The 27,096-nt window shown below is 52.5% G+C and overlaps 3 protein-coding genes across 6 annotated transcripts; all 3 read right to left on the bottom strand.

Annotated features, from left to right (window-relative positions):
• Positions 1-248: 248 nt before the first annotated feature.
• On the bottom strand, positions 249-6,100 carry TRIM65 (tripartite motif containing 65). The gene is made up of 6 exons (XM_034067508.1): positions 4,760-6,100; positions 3,892-3,987; positions 3,584-3,817; positions 2,788-2,947; positions 2,375-2,455; positions 249-1,094 (listed from the first exon to the last, which is right to left on the bottom strand). The coding sequence occupies exons 1-6, from the start codon at positions 5,204-5,206 to the stop codon at positions 562-564; spliced, it is 1,551 nt and encodes a 516-aa protein (XP_033923399.1). The 5' UTR covers positions 5,207-6,100; the 3' UTR covers positions 249-561.
• A 939-nt stretch (positions 6,101-7,039) lies between these two features.
• On the bottom strand, positions 7,040-11,990 carry MRPL38 (mitochondrial ribosomal protein L38). The gene is made up of 9 exons (XM_034067339.1): positions 11,712-11,990; positions 11,317-11,496; positions 10,653-10,781; positions 10,361-10,569; positions 9,926-9,998; positions 9,351-9,396; positions 8,810-8,968; positions 8,066-8,202; positions 7,040-7,692 (listed from the first exon to the last, which is right to left on the bottom strand). Exons 1-9 carry the CDS (start codon positions 11,767-11,769, stop codon positions 7,556-7,558), a joined length of 1,128 nt encoding a protein of 375 aa, XP_033923230.1. The 5' UTR covers positions 11,770-11,990; the 3' UTR covers positions 7,040-7,555.
• A 386-nt stretch (positions 11,991-12,376) lies between these two features.
• Positions 12,377-26,666, bottom strand: FBF1 (Fas binding factor 1). 4 transcript variants are annotated; one of them, XM_031055141.2, is made up of 21 exons: positions 26,356-26,666; positions 24,028-24,096; positions 22,721-22,834; positions 21,481-21,604; positions 21,103-21,236; positions 20,562-20,676; positions 20,077-20,469; positions 19,561-19,655; positions 18,793-18,851; positions 17,806-17,940; positions 17,511-17,611; positions 16,468-16,575; positions 16,057-16,187; positions 15,676-15,776; positions 15,422-15,544; positions 14,994-15,092; positions 14,124-14,300; positions 13,795-13,932; positions 13,569-13,701; positions 13,129-13,244; positions 12,377-12,615 (listed from the first exon to the last, which is right to left on the bottom strand). In XM_031055141.2, the coding sequence occupies exons 1-21, from the start codon at positions 26,411-26,413 to the stop codon at positions 12,547-12,549; spliced, it is 2,592 nt and encodes an 863-aa protein (XP_030911001.1). In that variant the 5' UTR covers positions 26,414-26,666; the 3' UTR covers positions 12,377-12,546. The 4 variants fall into 4 exon arrangements, with proteins under 4 accessions (XP_030911001.1, XP_030911002.1, XP_030911003.1 ...); XM_031055142.2 differs by having other exon boundaries at positions 20,077-20,466; XM_031055143.1 differs by lacking the exons at positions 24,028-24,096; positions 26,356-26,666 and having other exon boundaries at positions 21,437-21,604; positions 22,721-22,742.
• Between the last annotated feature and the right edge of the window lie 430 nt (positions 26,667-27,096).

The following is a 27,096-nucleotide window of genomic DNA, read 5'->3' as shown; positions in this document are numbered from 1 at the left end:
GAAGGCACCAAAGTGCTCCCAATACAAGTATCTGTCTGATAAACACGACACCTCCAGACACATCCTGTGTAGGGGACACAATATACAATTTTCTGGCTTGGACAAGTTCCCAGGTCCACGCTGGGCCACGGTCCCACCTGAGGACATGGCTGGGAGGAACGTGGAGATGAGGAGTGAAGGAGGAAACATAGCACAACAAAACACATCTGTCCATGAAGGAGATTTAATCTTTTTTTTTTCCCCTCAAAGGAAACAAGCTGATGTGATTCATTCCCCAGGCATTGCCCTGCATGTCCCCAGCACCTTTGACCCCAGTGCCCAGTTTCACCGTTAGTCCTCATCAGCATTCTGGGGGAGAGGAGATCCTGGACCTGTGGTCTCACCCTTGGAAATGCTTCATTCAAAGCTTCAGATTTTATTGTGTGCTGGATCAACCTTGGAGCAGAGCTGTAGGAAACCAGGTTTCCTCATTGCAGTGCTACTGTAAATAAAGCACCTTCTAGTGCGGAGCAGGGGTACCCAGGGCACCCAGCTCACCCCCCCATTGCTTGATCCCACAGCTTAATCCCTCCAGCACAGCTCCACTTCTCGCCCCTCGCACAGCCAAAAAACGGGATAGAGGGGCTTGGTGAAGACATCATGGAAGGAGTGGATAAGCCATGTCCTCTCCCCAAGCCCGTAAAAGGAAAGGAGCCCCTTGTCATAATCCAGGCTGACCCCCAGGCTCCTACACAGCTGTTTCTCGATTTTCTCTGGCTGGCCCTTGTGCCAGGCCAGGTAGCAGTCCTCCCGTACCTGCAGCCCCCATGAGCCCTCGTCCAGACCAATGTTGAACTTGTGTCCTTGCTTCCGCTCCCAGGGGAGGCTGCAGTACGTCACCCCCAGGACAACAGAGTGGTTGGAGATCTTTACCTCCCAGTAGTGGTGGCCATGGCTGTAGCCCTGCGTGCACAGCACCTGCCAGGGCTCAAAGCAGGGTCTCTGCTCCTGATGCCTACAGGTGGTGCCGGGCCTGTGCCTGGCTTTCCGGTTACCTTTTGACAGCTCCAGGTACTTGTTGGCCGTCTTGGGATCAAAAGTCAGGTTGCAGTGGTCTGGGAAGAGCAACAGCGTGAATGGGGCTGAAATACTTCATCAGACCCTTATGCCCTTGGCATGATCTCCCCCAGCAGGGCTGTGGTTTAAACTGCATAGGGCTGGCTCCCAAAATAGAAGGGAGCGATTTGTAGTGTGTTTGGAGGGGAGGGGAAGCAGGGTGAGACCCAATACCTGCCCACCCACCTCCCAGAAGGAATGAAACAGCCCAGAAATAGCTGGTGAGGAATAAAGATGCAGTGCTTCCTGCTTTTCTTGCACAGCTTGGCTCAAAACCAGTGAGCAGCCATGCCTCTGTGGTCATTTTAGAGGAGATGTGCTTGGTTTTAAGAGCAAAAGAGATGAGTGTGGGTGGGGAGAGGGGGAGAAACCCAGGCATTAAGTGAGCAAATATGGTACTGTGGGGAGTCACCCTCCTCTGCACTGGCTGCGATAAGTTCTTGAGCCATGGGTATTCAGTGGCCACCACCACCTTATCTTCCTCCTGCAATACCCCAGCCTGGCAGCTACGCTGGGCTGAGGCTGCTGCCCAGAAATAACTTTGGGGTTTTTTTTTTTGTTTGTTTTTTTTTTTTTCCAATTAATAACCCTAAGAATGTTTTTGGGGCTTGATGGAAGGAATCTTCACAGGTCCCAGGACATTGATTGCCTCCCTGTCAAGAGTGACGTGACCAACATACCCTAAATATTATCCAGCCCTCTTCCCAACAGGGAGGAAATGGGAAAAGAGGAAATCCTTAAGGAATTAGAGTGGGATGGGCCTCAAGAAGACATGAAGGACTGTGGCTGGCAGCGCTGGGGCCATATCCCTGGATAGAGCACTGACTGCAGGCAGGGCTCTGGACTAGTGCAGTGCTATGTGGGCAGCTCATGGCCCAGCCTGGGATGATCACTTGCCAGCTGCTGCACTGCCTGCAGGAAAGCACCATGTTTACATATGGATCATCAGGAACAGGCAGCAGAGACACCCAAGGAGGGTGAGAGGATGGGAATGAGGCAATATCCAGGTCAGCAGTTGACACAATGCCAGGCACTGGCAGCCTCCATTTTCATGGGAAAGTGTTCCCTGGTGCACCTAATCCTCCTCATGGCCCTTTCCCAGCTGTGCAGTATCCCCCAGCCCATCCACCCCAGCCCTGCACCACCATTCTCCAAGTTTAGGGAGAGGGATTGGAAGAACAAGGGAAGGAGTCCCTGTCCCCGCAGCCACAACCAACCTCCCTTGACTGCTGGGACCCCAGGGGAGTGCTGTCCCTTAGGAGTCCCATGTTCTCCTCACCCTTCAGAAGCTCAGCTTGGAACTGGCAATCAGGGAGGTGGGCTGCCACCTTCACCACCATCTCCTGGGGATGCACTGGGCCTGTGTAGGACGGGGACAAGTATTTTGAGTGATGCCACCCAAAAACCTATTTCTCCCTGGCTTTGATGGGAGGAAGAGGAAGCCCATCATATACAAGCCTGGGAATGGTCACATACCACTGCAGCTTGACACTGCCAGTGAGGAAGAAAGCCACAGGAAAACTACCCAGCTCTTTCCCCCCTTTCTTGACATCCATCTGCTGAACATAATGTGTGTCCCCATCCCAACCCTCTGTGCCCAGCAGCCCTGTCCCCAGAACGGTGACATGGGCCAGGCAGTGATTCAGGATGACTTGGAGCCCTTTGGGGTGGCTCTGCAATCAGATGGGTTACCTTGGACAACAGGGTCAGGGGCTTTGGGGGCCACAGATCTGGGCAGGTCCTCCAGCAGAAGCCTGGAGATGTTGGTGAGGATCTCAGTGATGGGCTTGACATCAAACTCCACTGGGAGCAGTGCCTTTGGGCTCTCCAAAGATGGGAGCAAGGAGAGCTCCTGTGGACAGAAACACAGATATGCATGCACTGGCCTAAGGAGGATCAGAAGCTCTGACTCCCAGCCACACACTCTCCAGTGGGTGATGGGGGCATCCCCAAAACATCTGCTGCCTGCTATGGCTGGTGTGCAGGGGTCAGGGGGCAGTTGCAGGGTAAGGGTGAAGCTGTGGGGAGCAGAGGAGCTGCGGCACAAGACTGTTTTGCTGGTGGTGGAAGAGCCTTGTGGAGTGGTTTGGGGGCGGGAGATGCTGCCCATGGCCTTGCAGGCAGCATCAACCACTCCAATCCAGCATTGTCCTCCAAATTTTATGGGACCCCTCCCAAAAGCAGCACTTCTCTGCAGCCCCATCACATCCCAGAGCCACACTGAGGATGTGTTTCTCCTGCGGAACGGAGTTGACCAAGTGTCTGCCCTCACCAAAAGGGCATGGGAAGGGACATAGCACCAGGAAGCTGTGGTTGCCCCATCCATGGCAGCGTTCAAGGCCAGGTTGGACACAGGGGCTTGGAGCAAGCTGCTCCAGTGGAAGGTGTCCCTGCCTATAGCAGGGGGTTGGAACTGGATGAGCATTAAGGTCCTTCTAACCCAAAACATTCAGTGGTTCTGTGTGTGTGCAGTTCTATGGGAAGGTACCTGGAGAAAGGTCCTGTTATTGGGGCAGGCCAGGAGTTGCTGAGCAGTCTCCCTGTGCTGGCTGAGACTGTCCAGGTGGTCCTTCAGGCGGTTCCATTCCTCCCGCATACGTCCCAGTGCCACTGCCTGCTCTTGCTCGATCTTGGCCACTGTCTGCCACTGGCAATCCTCCAGGGCTTTCTTCAGGAGGGCAAATTTGCTCAGAATCACTGATTTGAGCCCCTCAGAAGAGTCCTGGGTGGAGAGGAGGCATTAGAGCTGGCACACTCCCACACCTGCACCTGGCACAGAGGCAGCCATGGTGTTACCTTGATGCTGAGTGTTTGCTCCTCCAGCTCCTTCATCACCTGCTTGATCCTCTCTGATTCCTCCCGTGCTTTTTCCATGGACTCTTTCAAAAGACCCTGTGAAATGAAGCACCAATGTACTGTGGTGCACCATGCTGCTCCCCACCCAGCACCTGGGAGCCCTCTCCAGGCTGCATGACAAGGCCCATGGGTAAGGAGAAAGCTTGAGAAGGGGAGAGGCTGCATCCAGAATCAGAGAGAAGTGAAATCCTAGGCTGGTTTTCACCCCTTTTTAACTTTTTCCTCTAGATCAGTGGGTCACAAATACCTACGGCACTGTTCATCTGGTGCTGCTGGATTTACTTAGCTCTCTGCTGCTCTTGACAGCCCCAGATTTCTCAGGGAGCAGATGGGTGCTGTTGACATAGAATCATAGAATGGCTTGGGTTGGAAGAGACCTTAAAGCTCATCCAGTTCCAACCCCTGCCACGGGCAGGGACACCTTCCACTGGAGCAGCTTGCTCCAAGCCCCTGTGTCCAACCTGGCCTTGAATACTGCCAGGGATGGGGCAGCCACAGCTTCTCTGGGCACCCTGTGCCAGCACCTCAGCACCCTCACAGGGAAGAAACTTGTGCCTAAGAGCTCATCACAGTCTCCCCTCTGGCAGGTTAAAGCCATTCCTGTTGGCCTGTCACATCTCTTTGATCAAAGCACAAGCCAATCCCCCGTTCAGCTGAGGCCAGGCACAGGGTAGCACATGGAGGGACACCATGTCCCCACAGCAGGGCACGGGGCAGCGCAGGTGGATGTTGTGCCCTGCCCGAGTTGCCACAACTTCCCCTGCTTGACCCTCCTCGTTGCCACAGTCCTGCCACCCATCGTTCTCACCTGCTGTTTTGAGCGCTCTTCCTCAAAGAGCACCCGTTGGTGCCGCTGGCACTGCCATACCGTGCAGACACAGCAGATACACCGCTGCTCATCCTTGCAATACAGCTCCAGCAGGCGCCCGTGCTGTGGGCACAGATCGCTGCGGGCCACCTCACACCTCTCTGTGTCCAAGACCCACGCCACGCCATCCCGTGCCAGCTCCACCACGCTGCACAGGGTGACATTCTTCTCCAGCTCTGGCCGCTGGTTGAAGCCCCTGCGGCACTGGGGGCACGTGTAGCCACTCTCTGCCCAGGCGAGCTCCTGCTCTTGCTTTTGCCAGTGGTTGCTGATGCAGAGCTTGCAGAAGTTGTGCCCACAGGGCAAGGTCACAGGCACCCTGAAAAGCTCCAGGCAGATGGAGCACACTAGCTTCTCCTCCAGGCTCTTCGAGGTGGGTGATGCCATCCTGCCTGCACCATGGAGCAGGGTGACAAGGGAAAGCTGGGGAAACAGAAACTTAGCTGTTCCGGGGAGGAGCCGAGAGGGGGGGGTCAAAGCTCTGGGCCAGCCATGCTCTTAAAGGAGACGCCCAGTGGGTGCACCCTCACCGTACTGGCTATGCCACACACTTGAAGATGAGGGGAGGGTTGCAGCTGCACCTCTCAGGGAGAGGAGGGCTGTGAAGTACAGCAGGAGGCCCTGGAGAAAATGAAACACTGCAGCAACACCACAGGCAGACAGATGCAAGTGGCTGACAAGCAGCAGAGCAATGTGTATCTTGGTGCATGCATTGCATGGGTATACATATGATGCATAGTTTGATTTCACTCCTTTTTTGCCCTTTGAGGGAACTTCTGGTATCCTCATGTCTCCCGAGCAGGGAGAGACATGGCAGTCCTCCCTGGCAGAGAGACTGCAGTGCAGCGGTCCTAACATCATCCAGCCATGGAATCAGCAGAGAGGGACACCCACTGCTGCTGCAGCCACATCACCTCCCTCTGCAGTGACAAGGGCTATGATCCATGCCAGCAGCCAGACATGGCTACATTCTGCCTTTGCATCTTTCCATTTTAAACTACAGGTCCTGCTGTTTGCACATGCCCCTGTGCACACCCACCACTCCTTTTCCTACTAAGTTCCTTGCAACACCTGTGTAGTATGCTGAAACTCCAAATGTAAGAAAGGTATCACCTGAGCAACCAGCCTCTGCTCAGGTATTCTGCCTGAAGGTGATAGTGATGCCCATGCACTGTGTACCTTCACCCTGTCTTCGGGAGAAAAGCTCCCAACCTTACAATTTAAACCTTATCTCCTTACCCTTGCAAATGTGATCTTCAGGGAGCTGGTAAGTCATAGAACCACAGACTGGTTGGGTTGGAAGGGGCCTTCAAAACTCATCCAGTTCCAACCCCTGCCACAGGCAGGGACACCTTCCACTGGAGCAGTTTGCTCCAAGCCTCTGTGTCCAACCTGGCCTTGAACACTGCCAGGGATGGGGCAGCCACGGCTTCTCTGGGCACACTGTGCCAGCGCATCAGCACCCTCACAGGGAAAAATTTTTCAGCACAATCTCAGTTGTTTGCTGCAAGCTCTTATTTCCTGATGAAGGGGGAAATTTCAGAAAAAGTTACTGTGAACCAGAGCTGGGAAGAGGCAGTTGCAGCAGCATGTTGGTATTTGGGGGTTTCAACATGTAATTGGAGGATCCAGAAAGAGCCCAGCAGAAAGCAGAGCCTCTCCACTGGAAACATGAATCAGTGAGTAAAAATGAAAAAGCTCAAGGTGGGTGATGAGGCCCAGGGTGACTGCAGCAGGCATGGAAACCAGATGAGGTCTGGTGGCTGGTGCTGCTGTGGCACTGGGGAGCAACAGGAAGCAGGGCAAATGCTGCACGGCCCTGTTCTGCTTGATACCAATCAAAGTTTTGTACACCTGCTACTAAGTAGCGGGTCACCTGGTACCAAGAAATAAGCAGTACAATACAACAAGGAATGGAGGGTTTGAACCAAAGTCCCGCCCCTAGCACTTTGTACAATAGTGAACAAGGTATTCCAACTCTGTCCCTAAGTGGGGGTGAAAATTTGACACAACATCGCAGGGATGGATGGATGGGTTTGTACTCCTCATCCTCCCCAGAAGAGACACCTTTTGGTAGGACTCATGTCCTTGGCTATGCCAAGTGTTTTAACTCAGGAAATTAAGGTTGTTACGTGATCATATTGTTAGTCCACCCCTCTGAGATCCTCAGCTCCGTGCCAGCTGGTCAAAATACTAAGCTCTTCCCAATAAAGACATCTCTTGCCAGCCTCACTCAGGGTGTTTAATCAAACTTGTCTCTAAGAGAACTGCACAAACGAAAGCCAAAACAGTCCTAAACTGCAGCATTCCAAAGGAAGGAAATCCAGGCTGGCCTGGCTCTTTTTGATCCATGAACAGGCAACAGTGGAACTGTGATCCTTGCAGAGAAGCAAAGCAAGACATCTCTGGGGAGACTCTACCCTGACACCCATACTGATCAGATCTCTTATACAACGAGTAGTAAGGTTTCAGCCTGGCCATGGATTTGCTTTCATCCATCTTTACTCAAGTAGCCTTTTGATCACGCAGCTGCCAGCATACAAGCCCTGTTGCCCCCAGCTGTTTAGTTCCCAGAACTGTCAGCACAGTGGAACCAGCAGCTGAGGGGCTGAGACTTTGTTGTCTCCCTCCAGAAGTGCAGATGCTCCCAGCTATGTGAATACAGGAACACTGGCAGCTCCATCTGCCTGGCTGGCACCCCGCTTATGCCCAAGCGCTGCAAGAAGTGTCTGGGTCCTAGTAAATGCCATAGGTGGGCTCCTGAGTGTTTCGGTATCTGTCCAGGTACCTCAGAGGCTGGTGGCGTGGGAACTTCAACTGCGGAGGATGGTAAACTGGTGGCCGCACAAATTCAAACACAGGCTCTCTCATATCTGGAAAGGGGTAATGCAGAATATCAGCAACATGGCTCAGTCCCAAACCTCAGACTTCCCCCTTCACCAGCAAGGGCCCCCATGTGCACAAAGGACCAGGGCAGGTCGAGCATGTGCTGGTGAAGGCTCTGTCAGTGTTATTTTAAAATGCTCAATCAAAATGTTCTTTGAGAGGCTGTTTTAGATTGATGTTTCTTTGGGGGATGATGGCTCAAGTACCCAGTCTGTGCTGTAACAGATCCTAGACAATTGCCAAGAGCAAGTGTGAGCCTCTAGTCACAGCTCACTCAGCAACCCTGTGCACTACTCACAGGACCATGTCCCAGCCCACCAGCAGGTTCCCTCCAGCACCTCTGCACACTGCATTGCTTACTGAGAAGTTGATGGAAGACCCCAGTAACGGAGCTGTCCCACTGACACTGGAAAAATGCCAGCCCTGCTGGGGTCATTGCATCCTCATGCTTTCTGTAGAAGTCGAATGTGCTAAAGGTTCTCATCTTGAGGCTGTGGCTGGAAACAAGACACAGGCACAACATCTAAGGTAAACCTCTTTTCCTGCAGCATTCTGGTAGGCAAGTACTTCCCCACATCACCCCAGAGTCTACAAAACAGGTATATAACCTCTTTTCTTCCCTGTGAGGGTGCTGAGGCACTGGCACAGGGTGCCCAGAGAACCTGTGGCTGCCCCATCCCTGGAAGTGTTCAAGGCCAGGTTGGACACAGGCGCTTGGAGCAAGGCGCTCCAGTGGAAGGTGTCCCTGCCCGTGGCAGGGGGCTGGAACTGGGTAAGCCTGAAGGTCCCTTCCAACCCAGCCTTTCTAGGATTCTATGAAAAAGAAGTCACCAAAAGTAAACCTCACAGCTTCTCCAGCTCCATGCACATTCCTGCCCCATGCAGTACAAACCACTTTCGTAACAGCCTGTTTAAAGCAACAGGACACCACAGTGCTTGCAGGGCTGGGATTGTGGCTTCAGGTGACACAAAACCTCAAAACCACTCCAAACAACCCTGAAGATTAAAAAGAGCTGCTCTCCTACAGCAGTAACAACCATGTGATCATAGCACTAACAACCAAGCCAACGGAGTGCAAAACTGCCCAGTGAAAGCCTGAATTACCACGGTATCGGCCGAGCATCCTCGCTGAAATCTATGGGGCAGTCTTGCTTGAAGAGGAGGAAGATGAAGCGATGGTAGCCAGTTCCCATGGCAGGGAAGGGCGGCAAATAGTGGCAGATCTCCTTACCCAACTTAAAGTCATTGCCTGGGATATTCGTCCTGAACACAAAGAAGTTTACTTCAATATATCAATTCATTTCCCTCCATTAGAACCAGCAGACTCAAACCAGAACTGCAAATCACTGTGCTGCGTTTTGACATGACTGGTGCCCCATGTGACAAGTGAACAGATAGCAGAAGCTGCTTTCACTGGAATAAAATTCATACCCAGTGATCTGAATGCCCAACAGCAACAACACCTGGAACTACTGCATGTTTAGCAGAACCCAGAACATGGGCAAAAAGCTAATGGCAGGAGCACCAAAGCAAGCCACTGAACTGCTGTAGTAAATGTTTATTCCTCAGCTCTGCTGGAGGAGTTTCTACCTGCTCTGCCTGGGCTTTCCCTGAGCTAAACAGCACATGCCTCTGATGTACTCACACCAGCCAGTGGAGGTACTCTGAGTCTGTGTCTCTTAGATGTCCATCTGCAAACACACAAAACGGTGAAAGGTGACTTAGGGGCACCCTGTGTATCAACCCCAAAGAGTAAATGCTTTGAATAGAGGGGGCAGCTCGAGACCTCCCAGCATTCTTTCCTATCACAAAAGTAACTCATTCTGATAGGACTGGGCTTAAAATGAGGAGCAAAAAACTGCAGATGTAATTCCAAGACTAACTGAACTTCTTGGTCATCTGCTTCACTTCGCTGTGCCTTGGTTTCAACAATGTCAGCTAACCTACCTCTCAGGCAGACTGCCAAGGGAGAGAGGAGTTTGGGGGTAAACAAAAGACAGGAGCCAGGGAATTGTTTCCTCTACACTGTGACGGAGGTTTTGTCATGTCCATCTCTCATCTCTCATCTGGGGAGGCTACAGCCTTTTCTGCATATGTAATATGTCCCTGCTTAGCAGGTATCACATCACCTCTGGTTACTTCCCAAAGGAAACAGAAGGTAACCAAAAGCAGAATGAAATAACCAGTTTAAACATGTTTTATTAAAGAACTCACTACTACCTGGATTTGTGAGCAACAAGGTCCAGAGGGAGCCTTTATCTGCCTCATATGACACTGCAGGAGGACCAGAAGCCTAAAAGAACAACATAAAAAGAACATACATTGTTCAAACAGGTTCCATTAGGACCAGATCACAATTTCCAAGGCAAAGAACATGAACTTCTTGTGGGCAGGGCCAGGATGCAACACAGCCATGCCACCCAGCTTCACATGGAGAGCCCCCTGGAACATTAATAAACTTCAGCCTGCTGGTAGACAGTGATCCTGTTGCAAAGCTCTGTCCTCCTCATGTCCAGGAAGCAGATTTCCTTCATCACAGAGAAAATACCCTTTTGAAAGAAATCCCCCAAAACAAACAATGCTTGTTAGAAGCATCTAACAGAAACACAAAGGCTTCCCATGGGGCTGAGATTGCTCCCTGTTCCACTCACACACCTCTGATGGAGTTACCATGTTCCCATAGTATACTGGCACAAAGTACTCATCTTCTTGGCTGTACTCCACCCTCAAAGTAACCCAAGGGGTGAACGTGGCTCCCTTGAACAAGTCACGAAATATCCCGCAGTGCTCTGCTACACGCTGCTTGTGGAATGGGCCACTGCTCTTCTCCCACTCAGCTCTGACTTCATTGAGGGGAATCAGCACTGCAAGGAGAGAGAAACGCTGCATAAGGCAGCTGGGCACACAGAGCAGCCAGGGCAGGGAGAAGAGGTGGTAGGGCACAGACCAGTCCGGAGCCGGGCTGCTCTTTCCATCTCAGTATTCTGGTGGTTCTCCCTCAGGATCTTTTTTCTTTTCTTGATTTCTTTTGTCCGCTGCAGCTTATCATACAGCAGACTGATGTCAGTCTTTGGCTCTTCAGAAAGGGATGAAACAGTCATGTATGTAAAAATGCGAATACCTCAAACACCCAAACACAACCCCTCTGCAACATGCTAGAAAATGTGAGAGAGATGCAAACTTCAAGACATAGGGGACTCAATTCTACCACCCTTCCCCTCCATCTCCACACTTTTGCTCCTTCCTTCCCCAGCTCATAGCATTCCCAGCCGTTTCCCAGCTGGTAAGCAGGTTTGGTCTCTGCGGCCGCTCAGTAGAGCACCAAACTGTGTTACTTGCTACAGGTCTAAAGCTCTAGGTCCTGAGATTCCCAGGAATCATTGTTACTTTGCTCAACGTCTTTTGGGAGGTGGCCAGCCTCCCTCCGTTCAGAAAACTGTAGCCCCTTTCCCCTGAAGACGTTTGTGCACTACAAACGTTGAAACAAACCAAACAAAAACATCAGAACAGGACAAACCTCGTTCCAAAGCACCTCATCACCTCTTCACAGAGACATCCCCAGTTTCCCTGACCTTTAGCATCAAAACCATGTGGTGCAGCTCCACGAGTACCTGGCCGGGGACTGGTGTGCTGCCGGTAAGTATTCCACCACCGGGGCCTCCTGCTCTCCTTTTCCGCCAATTTGAAGTAACGAGTGAAACTGCGGTATTTTTCCAGCGCTTCCAAGTTACTCACGTCGATATGCTCGTTGGGCATCGGTCCCAGCGGGGCTGCCCGCTTGCAGAGCGCGGCTGGAAGCGAAGAGTTCCCGTTTCATGCAGGGAACGGGAAAGGAGACCGAGAGAGCCCGCGAAAGGTGAAGAGCAGGAGCACGGGCCGGACCCGTGCCACCCCAACCCCGCTTCGGGAACCCAGGCGGCCGCGAGCTCTCCTGTCCCCCCTCCAGCCCAGAGCGGCTCCCGCTCCCCACCCGTGCGGAACAGCGGCTCCCCGGCCCGTGTCTCACCGGCCGTGCCGAAGGGCCGCGCACCGCACCGCGCCGCCATCAGCAAGGGCGCCGCCATGATGCAAGTCTCCCGTAGGGGAAGGCCCCCGTTACTACAGCGTCAGGGGCTCCGCCTCGCAGGGCCTGCCTTGAGGGGCCCTCGCTCCCATAGCAACGGGGCTGTCGCAGCCGGCGCCTGCCTAAAAACGTGCCCCCAGCAGCAGGGTGACTGGCGGGCTCTTCTCACGGCCGGGACGCCCCTCCCCGTCCCCGCCCTTGCTCCTCGGAGCCCAGGGCTGGGCCTTGCTGTGAGCCAGGGGCGGCTGGGAGGGAAGCAGAAGCCGAGCACAGCAGCCAGGTCTTTTCAGGGAAAGGCTCCCAAAGGAAAAGCTGGAGCTGCCAGTGAGCTGTGGAATGGCCTCAGCGTGCTGCGGAATGTCATCGAAGCCCCAGGGCAGAGCCGCCACACAGCTCTTCCCCAGCCCAGCCTTGCAGCCAGACCAAACCTCCTCCATCCCTTCTAATGGCTTGGGTGTCACAGCCCTGCCCAAGAGCCTGCAGCACACCAACTGAATCCTGCCCCCAAGAGCAATTGCCTCCCGGGCGGTGCCAGTGACACTGGCCTGTGGGGTGGAGGCCGGATGAAGTGTGTCCTTGCAGCCTCAGGCAGGGATTTCACACTCGGAACATGCCAAGACTGTTTTTAAAGAAAAGGACAGTTCCTCCATGAAAACTGGGATTTTTTAGTGTTTGTCGTTCCCAGCCCATGCAGAGGGCATGGTGGCCTCCTGCAAGGATGGGCACAGCCATTCACAGAGTAGTGTGCAGGGCTGCCACCTCCTCAGTATGACAGGGTTCAAGTGGTGTAGGGCGCTTTCTTCAGGCTGTCCAGGAAGATTTTCTCATTTTCTAAGAAACGGTGGTCCTGAGATGGATGGACAGGATTGGTATCAGAGTGCCACAGGAATGGGGTCACAGTTCAAGGTGTCACTCATGAGTAATGGAAGTGTCCCAAACCCTCTTTCATGTGGGAAGGTAACCGTCTGTGGTACCCCCAGCTGTAATGCCCCACCTCACAAGCCCATAACCTCACACAGAGGAAGCCTCAAAGAGCATCCCTTCCTGGAGAAGGACCTATCAGGGAGCTGAGAGGACACGGGTATCAAAAAGCCAGAGTCCATCAGAACTAGCTTCTTCCTTCCAGTGATGGGGTGAGAAGAGGGGCAACCCCATAAAGTAAAGGATATTCTCCATGAAACCGGGGCAAACTGTGAGGATCCATCCATCCTTGCTTCTGGTATTGCCCCTCAAGATGCCAGCCCAGCAGCTCAGAAGTGATCACAAGAGACCCTCCAGCCTAACACTACCAGGCTTCACCCAGCCTGCTCCAACCCAGCTGATTGAAGCTCCTTCCACCCGTGGTCTCCTACCACCTCACCTGCTGGGCCCTGTAGTTCAGCAGCAGCAGGTTGATGTAGCGGTCAGTGGGGCTGGCCATGGACAGGGCTTCCTGAATGGGAGGCAGAAAGCCTGGAACATTGTGTAGTGCCTGCGCTGTTAAGGAGACAACAGAGCATCCCTTTTTGTTTTCTGCTGCCTGCATGTCCCTGCAGCAAGGTCGGCCCCAGCCTCCCAGTGCAATCAGGAGGTTTAACCCACCTGCCACTACCCTCCTTTCCCTTCCAGATGCCCTGGCTCAGAGAGCTCAGCTGGGCTCCTTCAGAGGATAAGGAGGCCAAGCCACATCTGAGTTTTACATACAGGGGAACTAAAACAGCTCTTAGGAACACCTTAAGCCTCCTGAGAAGCAGAATACAAGTGCAGCTGCCCCTCCCCCCAGCACATCCCTTCCCACCAGCAGCATGCAGGAAGCCTTACACAGTGTGGCAGAAAGGCCTGTCACAGGGGCACCGAGGTCCTTGCCCATAGTCCCCAGCGTCACAGGTTTCCTGGGTAGCACCTCACGTAGCTGTTCAAGCTGTTTCCTCTGGTGAACCATGCTCAGACGCTCCTGCCCCATCCCCAAGAGAGAAGCTGTTGGGAAAGGTCCAGGCCCCTGGCATAGCAGCCCCAAGCCAAGAAGGGAAGGTTTGGGGATATTTGCCTGGTGCAGACGCTGTTCCTGCTGCTTTAGCTGCTCCACGTGCTGCTGCATGACCTGCAGCCTGCTCTGGTGCTCAGACTCTACTCTGCGTGCCTCCTGCAGGGCTCGCTCCCCTTCCTCATACTTCTGGGATGAGAGCTGCAAGACAGAGCAGCTGGGGAGGCTGGGGACAGGTACCCTTGCTGCCCTGAGGCAGGGCTCCTCTGTGAACCCCCTTATCCCCCTCCCAGAACAGGATTAGGATTTACAACTTTGTGAGGGATGGGAAACCCCAGCTTTGTTGCTGGCCCCTGTACAGGTGTGAATTGCAGTGCAGATGCTCCACTTGCCTTGGTTGTGCTTTTAATCTCCTCCTCACGGTTCTGGATGCGCAGTGCGGCCCTGTTCACCTTCTCCTTCTCATGTCTCAGCTCCTGCCACGCTTCTTCCAGCAGCTCCCTGTCCCTCAACAAGTGATTCTCCTTCGCTTTCAGCTCACGGCTCCGGATCTTCAGCTCTGCCTGCTCCTAGCATGGGCATGGAGAAAACTAGTGCATCACCAGCCCTGTTGAGCTTTTCATGTGTGCCAGTTTTGGGTGCAGAGCAGTGCCACCAGATACCCAAGCAGTGTCCTCATACACCCACCTTTGGGAGGCAGGGCTGGCACAGCTTGGACTATACAGATACAGAAACACACTCCTTCCCCAGAAAAGACGGAGCCCCCCACCATGCTGCATACCCTAAAACATGCTTGAGGCATGGCACTGTCAGCAGTGGAAATATTCAGACTGAATGTGGTATTTTTCACCCTTGTAGTCCCTACAAATGCAGCTTTGCCACGCTGCCTGTGCCACATATCCCTCTGGACAGTCCCAGAGGGGAGCAGAACTGGCACTGGACACATCCCCATGGTACAGGGAGGTTTTGCGTTATCCAGCTCAGGAGTTTCATCTCACCAGACTTAAAATGGAGGCAACTCCACCTGGTCTGGCTGCCCAACCTCCTCACAGGCAAAGGGGAGACACAGAGTGATGCTTAAGTCCATCTCTAAAACAGGCTGGTGTAGGCTGTTCCTGGAACAGCTGGATTCTCATCACCTCGAGTGAAGTCTCGGTCTTAAACACCTGAAGGCAACGCTGAACGCCTCTCCACGAGCAGGACCAACCTGTGAGCCTGCCAAGCAGCGCTGGAGGCCACAGGAATGGGCTCTGCTGTGGTACCTTGGCCAGGCTCATGATGGTGCTCTCTCTCTGAGAGGCTGTCCGCTGGGTTTGGTCCATGTCGCGCTCCAGCTTCTGTCGCTCCTTCAGCAATGCACTCTGGAGAGTATCGCAAGAGAGGAAGAGAAAAGCACCAAGTCCCATTTGCCACAGTGTTTTTCTCCTTTGACTCATCTCTGCCACCAAACACCACGCAACAACGTCTACAAGCTTGTTCAAGCCTATGACACCTGTCATGAACCCTGCATAGAGAGCTCTGGTCCCATGCTCCTCCAGAACCAGTGTGCATCATGCACACACACAGAAGCCTCTTGCATCTGTGTGCAAGAGGGTTGGTCTGATTGTGATCTCTCTTCTACCACAACTGCAGCCCCAGTCAGACTCAAGAGACATACAGAAATCACCTGGAGATGTCTGCCTCACCTCACCTTCTCCCTCTCCAGCTCTGCTCGCTCCATGGAGAGCTGCTGGGTCATGCCTCGCTGCTGCTCCTCCAGTGAGTGCTGCAGCAATTCTGCTTTGGATTGCTCTGCCATCAGCCTCCATCTCTCCTGGGTTCAGACACAGAGGAAAGACAGATGCCACTCACAGGCTCCAGGCCAGGGAACTCCAATGGGCAAGGTGTACATCCCACAGCCAGACAGGAAGGCTGACCTGGGCAACAGACACAGTGTGGGCTCACCTGCTCACTCAGCCTGAACTCCATTCTAGTGATCACCTCCTGGAATCGGCTCCGCTCCTCCTCCATGTCCCTCTTCTGTTGTGACAGCCTGTCCTCAAGCACTGGTGAGAGGAAGCAACAGGGCCATGAGCAGATTGAGGTGGGAAGCCCTCCTCTGGCTGCATCATGTTCACAAAAAGTGTTATGTGCTTATGTTCATCACCTTCTGTGCATCCCCAGGACACTGCTTTTGAAAGGGGAGACCCAGAAGTGTCCAGTGACCAAAACAGGCCTTGGCCCCCAGCTTCTGGCTGACTTGGGGCAACTTCTCCGTTTCCTGGGTGTCCCCAGCCTTGGCAGGGATCCTGCAGACATTCTGGCACATAGGAACAGCAGAAGTACCTTTGAGCTGCTTGTCCCACTGCTGTGCCAGTTCCTGGGACGTGGTTTGGTGCATGGCCTCCATCTTGTGGGAGAGGTCATGCAGGTCACTGGAGAACTTCTCCATCTGCTCAATGATACCATTCAAAGACCTGTGGAGAGCAGGGAGGGGAGGGTCACCCCTGTGGACACAATTGGTCTCACCGTGATGGAGAAGGGGATGTGTGGTGGGCCAAAGGCTGGGCAGCCCTGCCCTGAACCTCTCTGGGTCATGGCAGAGCAACAGGAGGACAGAGATGCTCCTTAGAGTACCAGAGGATATTAAACAGATCAGCATCTCTCGAGGCAGTGGGTGGGAGAGGGGTTGGCACCTCCTGTCATGGTTCCATGCTGGTTCCCGTAGAGCAGGGAACTCTGCTCAGGTGTCAGCACCTGGTATGTGAGGTGGCACTGGTCACTGCATCGATCTCCAGGTCTTTCAGCCGCTTCAGCCGCTGGAGCTGCTCTTCGTAGTCTTTGCGCATCTCCTGGACCAATGTCCTGCAGGACACAGGGAAGAAGCCCACCATGGGCTGCTACAAACCAGTGCTCTCCATGACAGGCACTGTGGAAGAGGCTTGGTTGTGGGGCTGAGAACCAGGTCCCAGGAGCTGAGCTGGCATGGGAGTTTGTTGCAGGGCATCCCACTGACAGGCACCCACATTTTGGTGAACCACATTTGACAGTTATGGGTTTCTCTACCAAAACCTGATTTCTCATTGACCCAAACCATGTGGTCATCAGTGACTCACTGACCAGAATAAAAGGGATCTAGGGAAGGTAAAACGCTGCATTCAGCATCTTTCAAAGTTCAGAGCATTCACTTTAAAATAATGTGCCCAGCTAGATCTCCCCATTTCCACCTACAAAGCAAATCCTCATTCCATAAGCCACTGAGCTGCCCATAACCCAGTGTTTCTGGGCTCTGACTTCTCTATTCACTGTGTTCCCAAACTGCTCCTTGGTTCCTTCGGTAGACTGAGACTACCAGCCCCATGTGTGCTGCTCTTACCCAGTATCTTCACTCGGCTCCTGCCCAGGGAGGTCATAGCAAGAAACAAGAGTTACTTTCATGGCAATATCCATCACCCTCCACCCAAAGTGCACACAGGGATTTAGGAGCAGATCAATGTCACTGTGTGCATGGGGAAACACGCAGACACCCTCCAGTCTGAGCCCTGAACACCCCTGCTACTGCCCAGTGTACTGTCCTGGTTAGTGATGTGCTGGCAATGGGACTGGCCCCTCCTTCTTGTGACCCACGGGACAGTGTTGGTGAGAGTGGACCCCCACCAGGTCCACATCGATGTGGTTTTGTGCCTGCACATCCCATGGACAGATTTGGGAAGTGCCCCAGCATTCCCAGCCTGGGGAGATGAATGGGGCTGCAGGTGAGGACGTGACAGAAAAGGGGAGCAGAGGTGAAAGCCTTATACCTGTATGCGCTCTCGAGATGATCCAGGTCTGCCTGGTGCCGCTGCTGGAGACTCTCCAGCCTCAGTTTGTACTGAGTCCGCTCCATCTCCAGCATCTGGACCTGTTGGGCAGCCAGAGAAGGTCCCTGTGCTGCTGCAGGGACAGAGATCCACAGCAGCTCTTTGACCATAGACATCCCTGGACAGGGAGGTTTCTCCTCTCTCCAGTCACCCTAATGTTATCTGGAACAGACGCAACCCCTTCTCCTTCCCCTGGGTCTCCCATGGTCCGCATCCAGCAGGCTATGGGGTTCACCTGGCTCTCCAGCTCTGCCACACGGGCCTGGGCCCTGAGGAGCTCTGCATGACAACCTGATGCATCCTTGTAGAGGTAGGTTGTGGGAGCTCCCAGCCTCCTCTCATGTAGCAAGCCTGAGGCTGCAGAATCTGCCTACAGAGATGAAGAAAGAAAATTATGGCTCTTTGGAATTAGCGGCTTTATGGTGCGGCCATCAGCCCCCAGAGGAAGGCACTAGCCTCACCTGCAACTGTGGGGCACTCTGCAGATGTGCCCTAGGTGCAGCAAAATGCAGGGACACAGGTATGCTCTCAGGGAGGTAAAACCCTGGGCATCTCCTCCTAGCATGGGAATAGCAATCTACCCCCAGCCTGCTGCTGTCCCTCCTCTACCCTTCTCCAGCCCAAGCCTATTGCTGCCTTGGGCCCTTTCTGGGGGCATGAGAGCATGCTGGGCTCTTCGTTCTCTGGGGAGACACTCAATGATACAACTATGAGTCCTCTAGGAGAAAGTGTGTGTTCTGCCATCAGGGCAGGCACAGAGGCAAAGCTAAATGAGAAATGGAGGCTTCAAAGACCAAAACTAGTTTCCCTTCCCTTGTCTAGAAACAATCTCAGAGCATCTTCACCACCATACTGGGAAAAACAGCTGAAGAAAGTCTTCTATCAGCTGGAGCCTCTGTTGTCTATTTAGCATCATCTATATATATAGATGCCTGGGGAACTATGTAACATTGCCCAGGCAACACAGGGCTGTAAATACATTGTGATTTACAAAGCATTCACAACACATGTGCTTTGGCCTGATAAACATGACTTGTGGCATCTCAGGGCTCTCCACACACTTTTCCTCCATGAACACAGGCTCCCAGAGAGGCAAAGTGGGGCACATCTTTCCTCCTGCTGAGGGACAATGGACAGAGCTGGATCACAGTCTGTCAGTGGGCAGGGCTCACAATCACTGCCCTGATCCTGCACCTCTCAGGGGCACAGCCCCAGCACCTACCTGAGTGAGCACAGCAGGGCCTGGCATCTTCTGCTCTTGTGGGATCGTAGTTGTAGGGACTGAAAATTGGACAAGTCTGCAATTCAGATGTGGCGAAATGAACCATCCCCTCCCAGAAGGATGAGGGCCTCGTGGGCAGAGCAAGAAGGATCCTACTCTCTCCCTCCAGTGGTTGCTGATGGGGATGGATGCTCAGACAGACTTGTAAACATCTGCACCCCTACCCCACCTCATGCACAAGAATGATGGGACTTTGCTCTGCAGAGTAAGTCTGGGGGCAAAGCACAGCTACTCCTCCATCTCCATCACCTAGGGAAAAGGCTGGCTCCCCTAAGTCTCACTTTCAGTGGCCTACGAACTGCAGCACAGCCTCAGTCACAACAGCAGGGGGTCTTCCAGCACACAGCACTAGTGGGATGAGTGTGGGGACAGCAGGAGGGAAAGGGGAGAGACACAGGACAGCATGAACTTAAGCCCACCCATTGCTCAGAGACAGCAAGTCCCTTGCAGCCCTCCGAAACCCCAAAGCAGAACTCCGGAGCTCTGTGTGCCTCAGCACTATGTCCCCACCATGGCACAAAATGGGAATGGTGGGATCCTGCAGATTGGCAACCCTCTCTGACAACGGTTGCTCAAAGCCTGGGCAGCATTCACGGCCAAGGGTGATGATGCTGTGGCTCCTGCTTTGTTATGGAGTGTCTTCTTTGCAGGACAGGGGGACTCTTTCTGCATACTGCTGCCCAAATTGTACAACCACATGAAACGTACCCAGGGCATTGTCATCTCTGGTGGGATCACCCTGCACAGACTCCAACGGGTGAGCTGAGTCTTGTTTTGCGGTGCTGAGCCAGTGGACTGGCTGCCTGCATGGATATAGAGACACCAGGGATGCACAATAGTATCAGCTCAGGGAGAGGCACATGGATATTATCCTGATTGGCATTTCTAGAAGCTTGAAGCTGGGCTGTCCCACTGTAATCAAACAAGCAAGAGCCTGACAGTCCTTCACAGCTTCCTTCCCTCCCAGTGACAGTTCCCAGTGACCAAAGCAGGATCCAGGGCAGTGTGTGCAATCTTGGCCACAACTGGAAGAAGAGCACAGAGGTTTGATGGGACTACAGGCAGTATCAGCAGAATAAAGCCCTGAATTATTACCCCAAGCCAAGCCAAGACAGTGCTTAAAATTAGCTTCTTAAATTGCATCCAAGGGTTTCTGAGAGGTCCTGCTGAAGCAGCTACATGTGGAGCAGATGCAAGAGCTGTGGCCACAAATCATGACCTTACCTGACAGGAGACCGGGGATCCAGCTCATTGCCTGGAGCTTCTGAAGGCTTGGCGTTTCTCTCCTGGCTCTTTGCCTGTGCTTGGGCTTTCTTGCGAGCCAACAGGGCCATCAGCCAGTCCTCCTCCTCTGGTGGGTCAGGTTGAGGCACTGCCTTCTCTGCTGCCGGAAGCTGGCTGGTGGAGCGGTGCTGCCTGGCTGTGGCAGGGCTTGGGTGGCTCACTGTGGTACTGGCTTTCACTGGGGATGACAGCTCTGAATCCATAAAAGCCTCATCTTTCAAACCCAGCCAGTCTCCTCTATTCCTGCTGCTCCACACAGGGTTCTGGCTGGCTGGAGGAGGTTTGTGGCAAGGCTCTGGTTTTGCTTCACTGCTGGTCTCAGCAGAAAACCTGCTGCAAGGACAAGCAGTTGCATACCTGCCTGCCAGGGGACCCCACCAGGGACTCTGCCTGCTCTGTCACAGGGGAAGCAGCCATGCACTCACAGAGCACAGTACCTCGCAGATTGCCTCCTCCCTAGCTGGCCACTGGGCATGGAAGCCATTGTGGGCTGGTATGCTCCAAAGTCAAAATCCTCCTTGTCCCATCCATCTTCCTTCTCTGTTCAGATAAGCAGCCTTGAGTCAGCACCCAGAGGAACAGCCATCTGCAAAGGCACCAGCCTTTTTCCTGCCCTGTAATTTCCACAAAGATTGCTGCCTATGGGAAAACGCAGCTGGAACCCTCATCCCCAGGAACCCATGAGCAAGTGCCTCCTCAGTGTGGCTGGGAAAAGCTTCTTTGCTGGAAATCAGACCATCTCCAAAGGCAACAGAGTTATGGCTACTGCGCAAATGCTGCCAGGCTGCATCAAGGACAAAGTACTACACTTTTGCACTAGCCACCTTTCCCTGCACTGCTGACAGCCTGTTAGCATCCCTGCAAAGGAAGGGTACGTCCCCTGCAAGGGAACAGAAATCAATCTCACTCTCCCAAGCCAATGCTATCACCTCTGCACACCTTCCCAGCATCCCTAGCTGTGCTCACCTGGCTGGTCTTGGTATTTTTTATCCAGTTTGAACTCCCTGTGCTCTCCTTTGCCTGGTTGTTTCAGGATTTTGTCCATGGAGCCTTGTCCCAGCAATTCATCTGTCATGGAGTGCGCTGGCCAGATCTCCTCTCTGTTAGGGACACAGTGGAAGACTGGTTTCTCTGAGGGGCAGGACTCATCCTCAGCATACAGCCTTGCCAGGGGGCTCTGGCTCTTCTCTGCCAAACAAGGCTGCTCTTGTCCCTTTCTGGGAGCCACAGGCAGAAGCTCCAGCACCCCCTACCCAGCATGGTGGCACCATTTCAACACACAAGACATCCCCTACTTTACCAGTGCCTCTTCTTTGCCCTTACTCTTGTGCCTTCTCTCCTTACTTCTCATCTCCTTTTGGGCCACTCCCAAAACCCAGTGCATCCATCAAGTCATCATCATTATCTTCAAACGTGAGCTCACTCCTCTGGACTGGTGCCATGGTGTGCAGGGGCGTCTGAGGTGGCTCTGTGGATGGGATCACACAAGGAAGGAGATCTGATCAGAGCTTCTTGTTTTTTTGGTTTGTTTTTTTTTTTGTTTAACAAGAGATCAAATCATCCCTGACTGCTCTTATCACTCAGGACCATTTCAAAAGTAATTTTTAAATAACTCTTCCAGGTAACCACATCTCACAGTAAGTGGCAAAGTGGCAATGTGCTGCTGCCTGATTTGTGGCCATGCATCCACTGATGGTGCATTGCTGGATATCACTGAGTTTTCTGCTCTGGCTAACATCAGAAGCTCCTTTACCTTTGCAAGTTTCCAATCAGGTAATTCCTGCCCCTCGTCACCCAAAGTCCTGCTCCAGCAAGGCACCTTAGTCCTTGCCCTAACCTAGTAGCTGCTACTTGTGTGTGAGGTGGATTCATCAGGGTGAAAGATGATTTTTAGAGGACTATCAGACTATTTAAGCTGAAAGAAGGGATATTTAACTTCAATATTAGAAAAAAAAAGTCTTCATTATGAGTGCTGAGGCGCTGGCACAGGGTGCCCTGACAAGCTGTGGCTGACCCATCCCTGGCAGTATTCAAGGCCAGGCTGGATAGGGCTTGGGGCAACCTGCTGCAGTGGAAGGTGTCCCTGCCCGTGGCAGGGGGTTGGAACTGGATGAGCTTTAAGGTCCCTCCTAACCGAAACTGTTTTATGATTAGTGTCCCTGTTGCAGGAACAAGAGGGATGAGTGCCAGTGACACAGTCACAGTGCGGATGGATTCCACTGACAGGTGCACCAACTGTGATTTGGCATGGACTGGTGATGCTCTCAGGAACCCAAATCCTGACCCAGGAAACTTGCTCTCATCTGGCAACATGCAGAAAAGGCTGGATGAGGTCAAATGTGAGATCTGAAAACCCATTCCCAGAAAGGAAAGGTAATTTCTGAAACCTGTGGCAAACTGAAAATATCAAGTACTCCGTGAGCTGGGCCACAGTTAACCCCATTACCAAGTTGTTCTATACATGGTTAATAAGAGATGGACTAGGTGGCTTTCAATTCAATTCAATCAGTTTGGACCTCACACAAACTCAGCCAGCTGCTGATTCACTTAATACAAAGAAAATGCATCAAGCAACCCTGCTTACCTTTTTCTTTGCTCTGTTCTGTGTTCTTTTCAGAGCTGCTTTTAGTGCCAGTTGAAGATGGCTTTTTGAGAGCATCCTGCTCCTCATCAGATAAAAGACCCACCAAAGGATCATCTAAATTTGGAAATTATCCCATAGGAAAGGAGAATAATAAGAAAAACAAATAAACCCAATGTTATTTAGAAGAACAGTTCTGTGCTAAGCCAAGTTCTATCCCCTACCACATCTGCTCAAAGCCATGAAAAAAGGTTCAGCAGGGACCTGGGACACCCTTGGGTCTCCCTGCACTTCACACACTCAAGAGTTACATTTATGTTCAGTTTTTCCACGTTTTCTTTCTCCTAGGAAAAAAATAATGCAAACTTTGGGTGCTTTTATGCTTGAACACTGTTTAGGCAAAGAAAAAGGGAAGAAAAAACGCTCACCTAAATCCCATCTGTAATTTGAACAGATACTAATCTTGGTTAAAGCACAGCCTTTGACAAGCAGATCTCAGCTGTGCCAGAAAACTATTGCCCCTGTTTGGAAGCTGGACAGAACCCCTCCTGACACAAGGGCTGCATCTTTTTTTTTTTCCTTTGGTCATCTCTGTAGGATTAGATTTGCATCAGCATCGTAGGAGTGAAGGACCCAAATTTCATTGACCAGCCAAGGCTTTAGTTAACGTATTAGGCAAACTATGGTATCCTGGTTTAAGTAACTCAGAACCATGCAGCTCCTCACTCACTCTTCCCCTTCCTCCCCCTGCTCCCAGACAGATGGGGAGGAGAACAGAAGGAGTGTAACTCCCACAGGTTGAGATAAGAACAGTCCAGTAACTAAGGTATAACACAAAACCACTAATGCTGCCACCAGTAATAATAATGATAAGGGAAATAACAAGGGAAGAGAATACAACCTTTCAACACCTGCTGACTGATACCCAGCCCAACCCAAGCAGTGATCTAGCCCTTCTGGGTAACTTCCCCCAGTTTCTATACTAGGCATGATATGCTGTGGTGTGGAATACGCCTGTGGTTAGTTTGGGTCAGGTGTCCTGTCTCTGCTTCCTCCTGGCTTCCCCTCCTCCCTGGCAGAGCACGAGACTAAGAAAGTCCTTGGTCAGAGTAAACATTACTGAGCAACAACTAAAAACATTGGTATTATCAGCGTTGTTCCCAGCTGAAGGTCAAAAACACAGCACTGCACCAGCTACTAAGGAGAAAAATGGCTGCTACTGCTGAACCCAGAATATAAGGGCAAAGAGCAAGGGCAGAGTCCTCAGCTGCCCCCATGTATCTGTGTGCTGAAGTGAAGAGAGATCCTACCTTCAAAGTTCTTGTGCAGCTGGAGAGCAGAAGGGGATGAGAGTGCCTTCTTTTCCATAGCAGGCTTTTCTGGAAAGAGAGGCCACAGCTGTTAAGACAAGGTACTGCAGAGACATCCCTGTTCCCCCTGGCTGAAAGCCAGTTTTCTGGTGGCAGCCCCCTAACAGCAGATGTTGTGACACATAGTTCTACCACAGCCCTACCAGATGGGAATCTTTCTGGAAGTGCCTTCTTGCAAGGAGAGAAGAAAATGGCCCAGGGAAGAGCAGGACACTTTGGGGACTGGCATATCTTAAATGCAATCACTCTTGCTCTCCTTACACAGAGATTAAGTAGATCCCAGTAGGAACACTTTGCAGAGGGAACAGTCAAATGGTGTTTGGTGGGAAGCAGCAGCATGGCTGCTCTTGCTGCTATTAGCGATGCAATCACACCCTAAAGAGGGGCCAGGGATCACCTATGGGACAACAGGTGGCCAGAAAAACACTTCCCCAAAAAGGGAACAGGAAAAGGATTTTCAGGAACAAATAATTTTTTTTTGTTCCCTATACCAGAAGAAAATATTCCCTGCTTGTTTACAATCAGGCTATGAAAAGAAAAGTAAAATCTCCTTTTTAACTTTCTCAGAAGTTAGCTGCTTTCCTGTTGATTTTTACTCCTCCTCCCAAGAAGTCACATTTCCCAGGGCATTCCACAGTTGTCTTCCTTGGTCCAGAACTGGATCTGGGCATTCCCAGGAGATCAGCTGGCTGGTAAGCTTCAGGAAATTTACCAGGAATTCTGTCTGGATGTTGTGGTTTGAACTGAGCTGGTAACTCAGCACCAGGCAGCTGCTCACTCACCCCTGGGCGGGATGGGGAGGGGCATCAGAACAATGTAAAACCCATGGGTTGAGATAAGAACAGTTCAATAACTAAAATATTATATTCTATTGCTAATATTACTAACAATTGTAATAAGAGAAATAAGAAGGGGAGAGAGTACAAAACAACAGAAGGGGAAATAGAAAAAAACACTAACCAGCAGTGATGCACAATTGCTCAGCACCTGCTGACTGATACCCAGTCTAACTCAAGCACCAATCTGGCCCTTCCAGGTGACTCCCCCCAGTTTATACACTGGGCACAACATGCTGTGGTATGGAGGATTTCTTTGGCTAGTTTGGGTCTGGTGTCTCTGCTTCCTTTGGCTTCCTGTGCCCCTTCTCACTGGCAGAGCATGAGACTGAAAAGTCCTTGATCAGGGTAAGTGGTACTGAGCAACAAAACCAGCAGTGTGTTACCCGTGTTATTCTCAGCCTAAAGCCAAAACTCAGCACTGTACCAGCTACTAAGAAGAAAATTGTCTCTATTCCAGGACACACAGCTGAAACCAGGGGACTGGAAAAAAAAATACAGGGAGAGATTAGGATGATGGACATGGGCATATTCCTGAGCTAGACACTACAAAGGGGAATTTGTCCACCACACCCACAGAGCACAGATTTCAGCAAGAGATGAACTTCACTTGGCCTCCCCAGGTTGATGTCTACCCTGTTCAATGGTCTCTGATTTTGGGCAATCCTGCTCCATGCTCTGCTCCCTGCTGCATCTCCCCTCACAGATCAGTGGCTGTTGTACCACCACCTTCTGCTCGTGGGAGGGGAGGAAGAGGATAAAGATGCTGCCTTTCCAGCAAAGAAGGTCCATTTTACTATTCATCTCAGGAGGTCACCAAACACGTCATCAGTGGAGCAAGAAATGAAGCAAATTCAAAGCGTTGAAGAGGCAGGAGAGCTCACTCCACTGCTCAACAATCCAACTACCATCTGGCAGTGGTTAGATGCCTGAAAGGTGAAGGAAGCATTAAACTGGAGCCACTTGCACTCGCTGCCTTGTCCTGCAGGGCAGCTGCTGTGGAGGAGGCTGGCTGGGTGCAAGAAAAAGGCATCCTATGTGCGAGAGCCGAGGAGAGAAAAACCACAAAAGCCTTTCCCACACACCATGTCCTGACTCACAGGTGAAAGCCTGAGCTGTGGCAGAATTCAGTAGCTTCAAGGAGCTAAATTCAAGTAGCTTCAAGAAGCTAAATTCAAGGAGCAAAGACACTTCAAATTATCCATCAGAACACTACTGGAAGCGAAGAGAGTTCCCGTTTCATGCAGGGAACGGGAAAGGAGACCGAGAGAGCCCGCGAAAGGTGAAGAGCAGGAGCACGGGCCGGACCCGTGCCACCCCAACCCCGCTTCGGGAACCCAGGCGGCCGCGAGCTCTCCTGTCCCCCCTCCAGCCCAGAGCGGCTCCCGCTCCCCACCCGTGCGGAACAGCGGCTCCCCGGCCCGTGTCTCACCGGCCGTGCCGAAGGGCCGCGCACCGCACCGCGCCGCCATCAGCAAGGGCGCCGCCATGATGCAAGTCTCCCGTAGGGGAAGGCCCCCGTTACTACAGCGTCAGGGGCTCCGCCTCGCAGGGCCTGCCTTGAGGGGCCCTCGCTCCCATAGCAACGGGGCTGTCGCAGCCGGCGCCTGCCTAAAAACGTGCCCCCAGCAGCAGGGTGACTGGCGGGCTCTTCTCACGGCCGGGACGCCCCTCCCCGTCCCCGCCCTTGCTCCTCGGAGCCCAGGGCTGGGCCTTGCTGTGAGCTCAGGGGCGGCTGGGAGGGAAGCAGAAGCCGAGCACAGCAGCCAGGTCGTTTCAGGGAAAGGCTCCCAAAGGAAAAGCTGGAGCTGCCAGTGAGCTGTGGAATGGCCTCAGCGTGCTGCGGAATGTCATCGAAGCCCCAGGGCAGAGCCGCCACACAGCTCTTCCCCTGCCCAGCCTTGCAGCAAGACCAGCCGCAGCTTTCTGTTCTGGCTCTTCAGCTATGGGCCTCTTCTGCAGACACAGGCTTCCGCAACGGTGCAAACTATTCAGCTATTTGTTTCATTATTTTATAGGAACAAAGAAGTTGTATAACGTTTAGTATTCTGATGTATCTGCTATTATGGTTCTTACATCTGATAGCAAAGATCTTGCCTAATGAAAAGAGTCTTTGAAATAGATGGTCCATTTTTCTCGCACAGACATGCTCTACTTGCACTACACATCCATA

This window comes from Melopsittacus undulatus, chromosome 11 (genome assembly GCF_012275295.1).
Source record: "Melopsittacus undulatus isolate bMelUnd1 chromosome 11, bMelUnd1.mat.Z, whole genome shotgun sequence".
In the NCBI taxonomy this organism is placed as follows: domain Eukaryota; kingdom Metazoa; phylum Chordata; class Aves; order Psittaciformes; family Psittaculidae; genus Melopsittacus; species Melopsittacus undulatus.
This window is presented reverse-complemented; position numbering and strand designations above follow the sequence as displayed.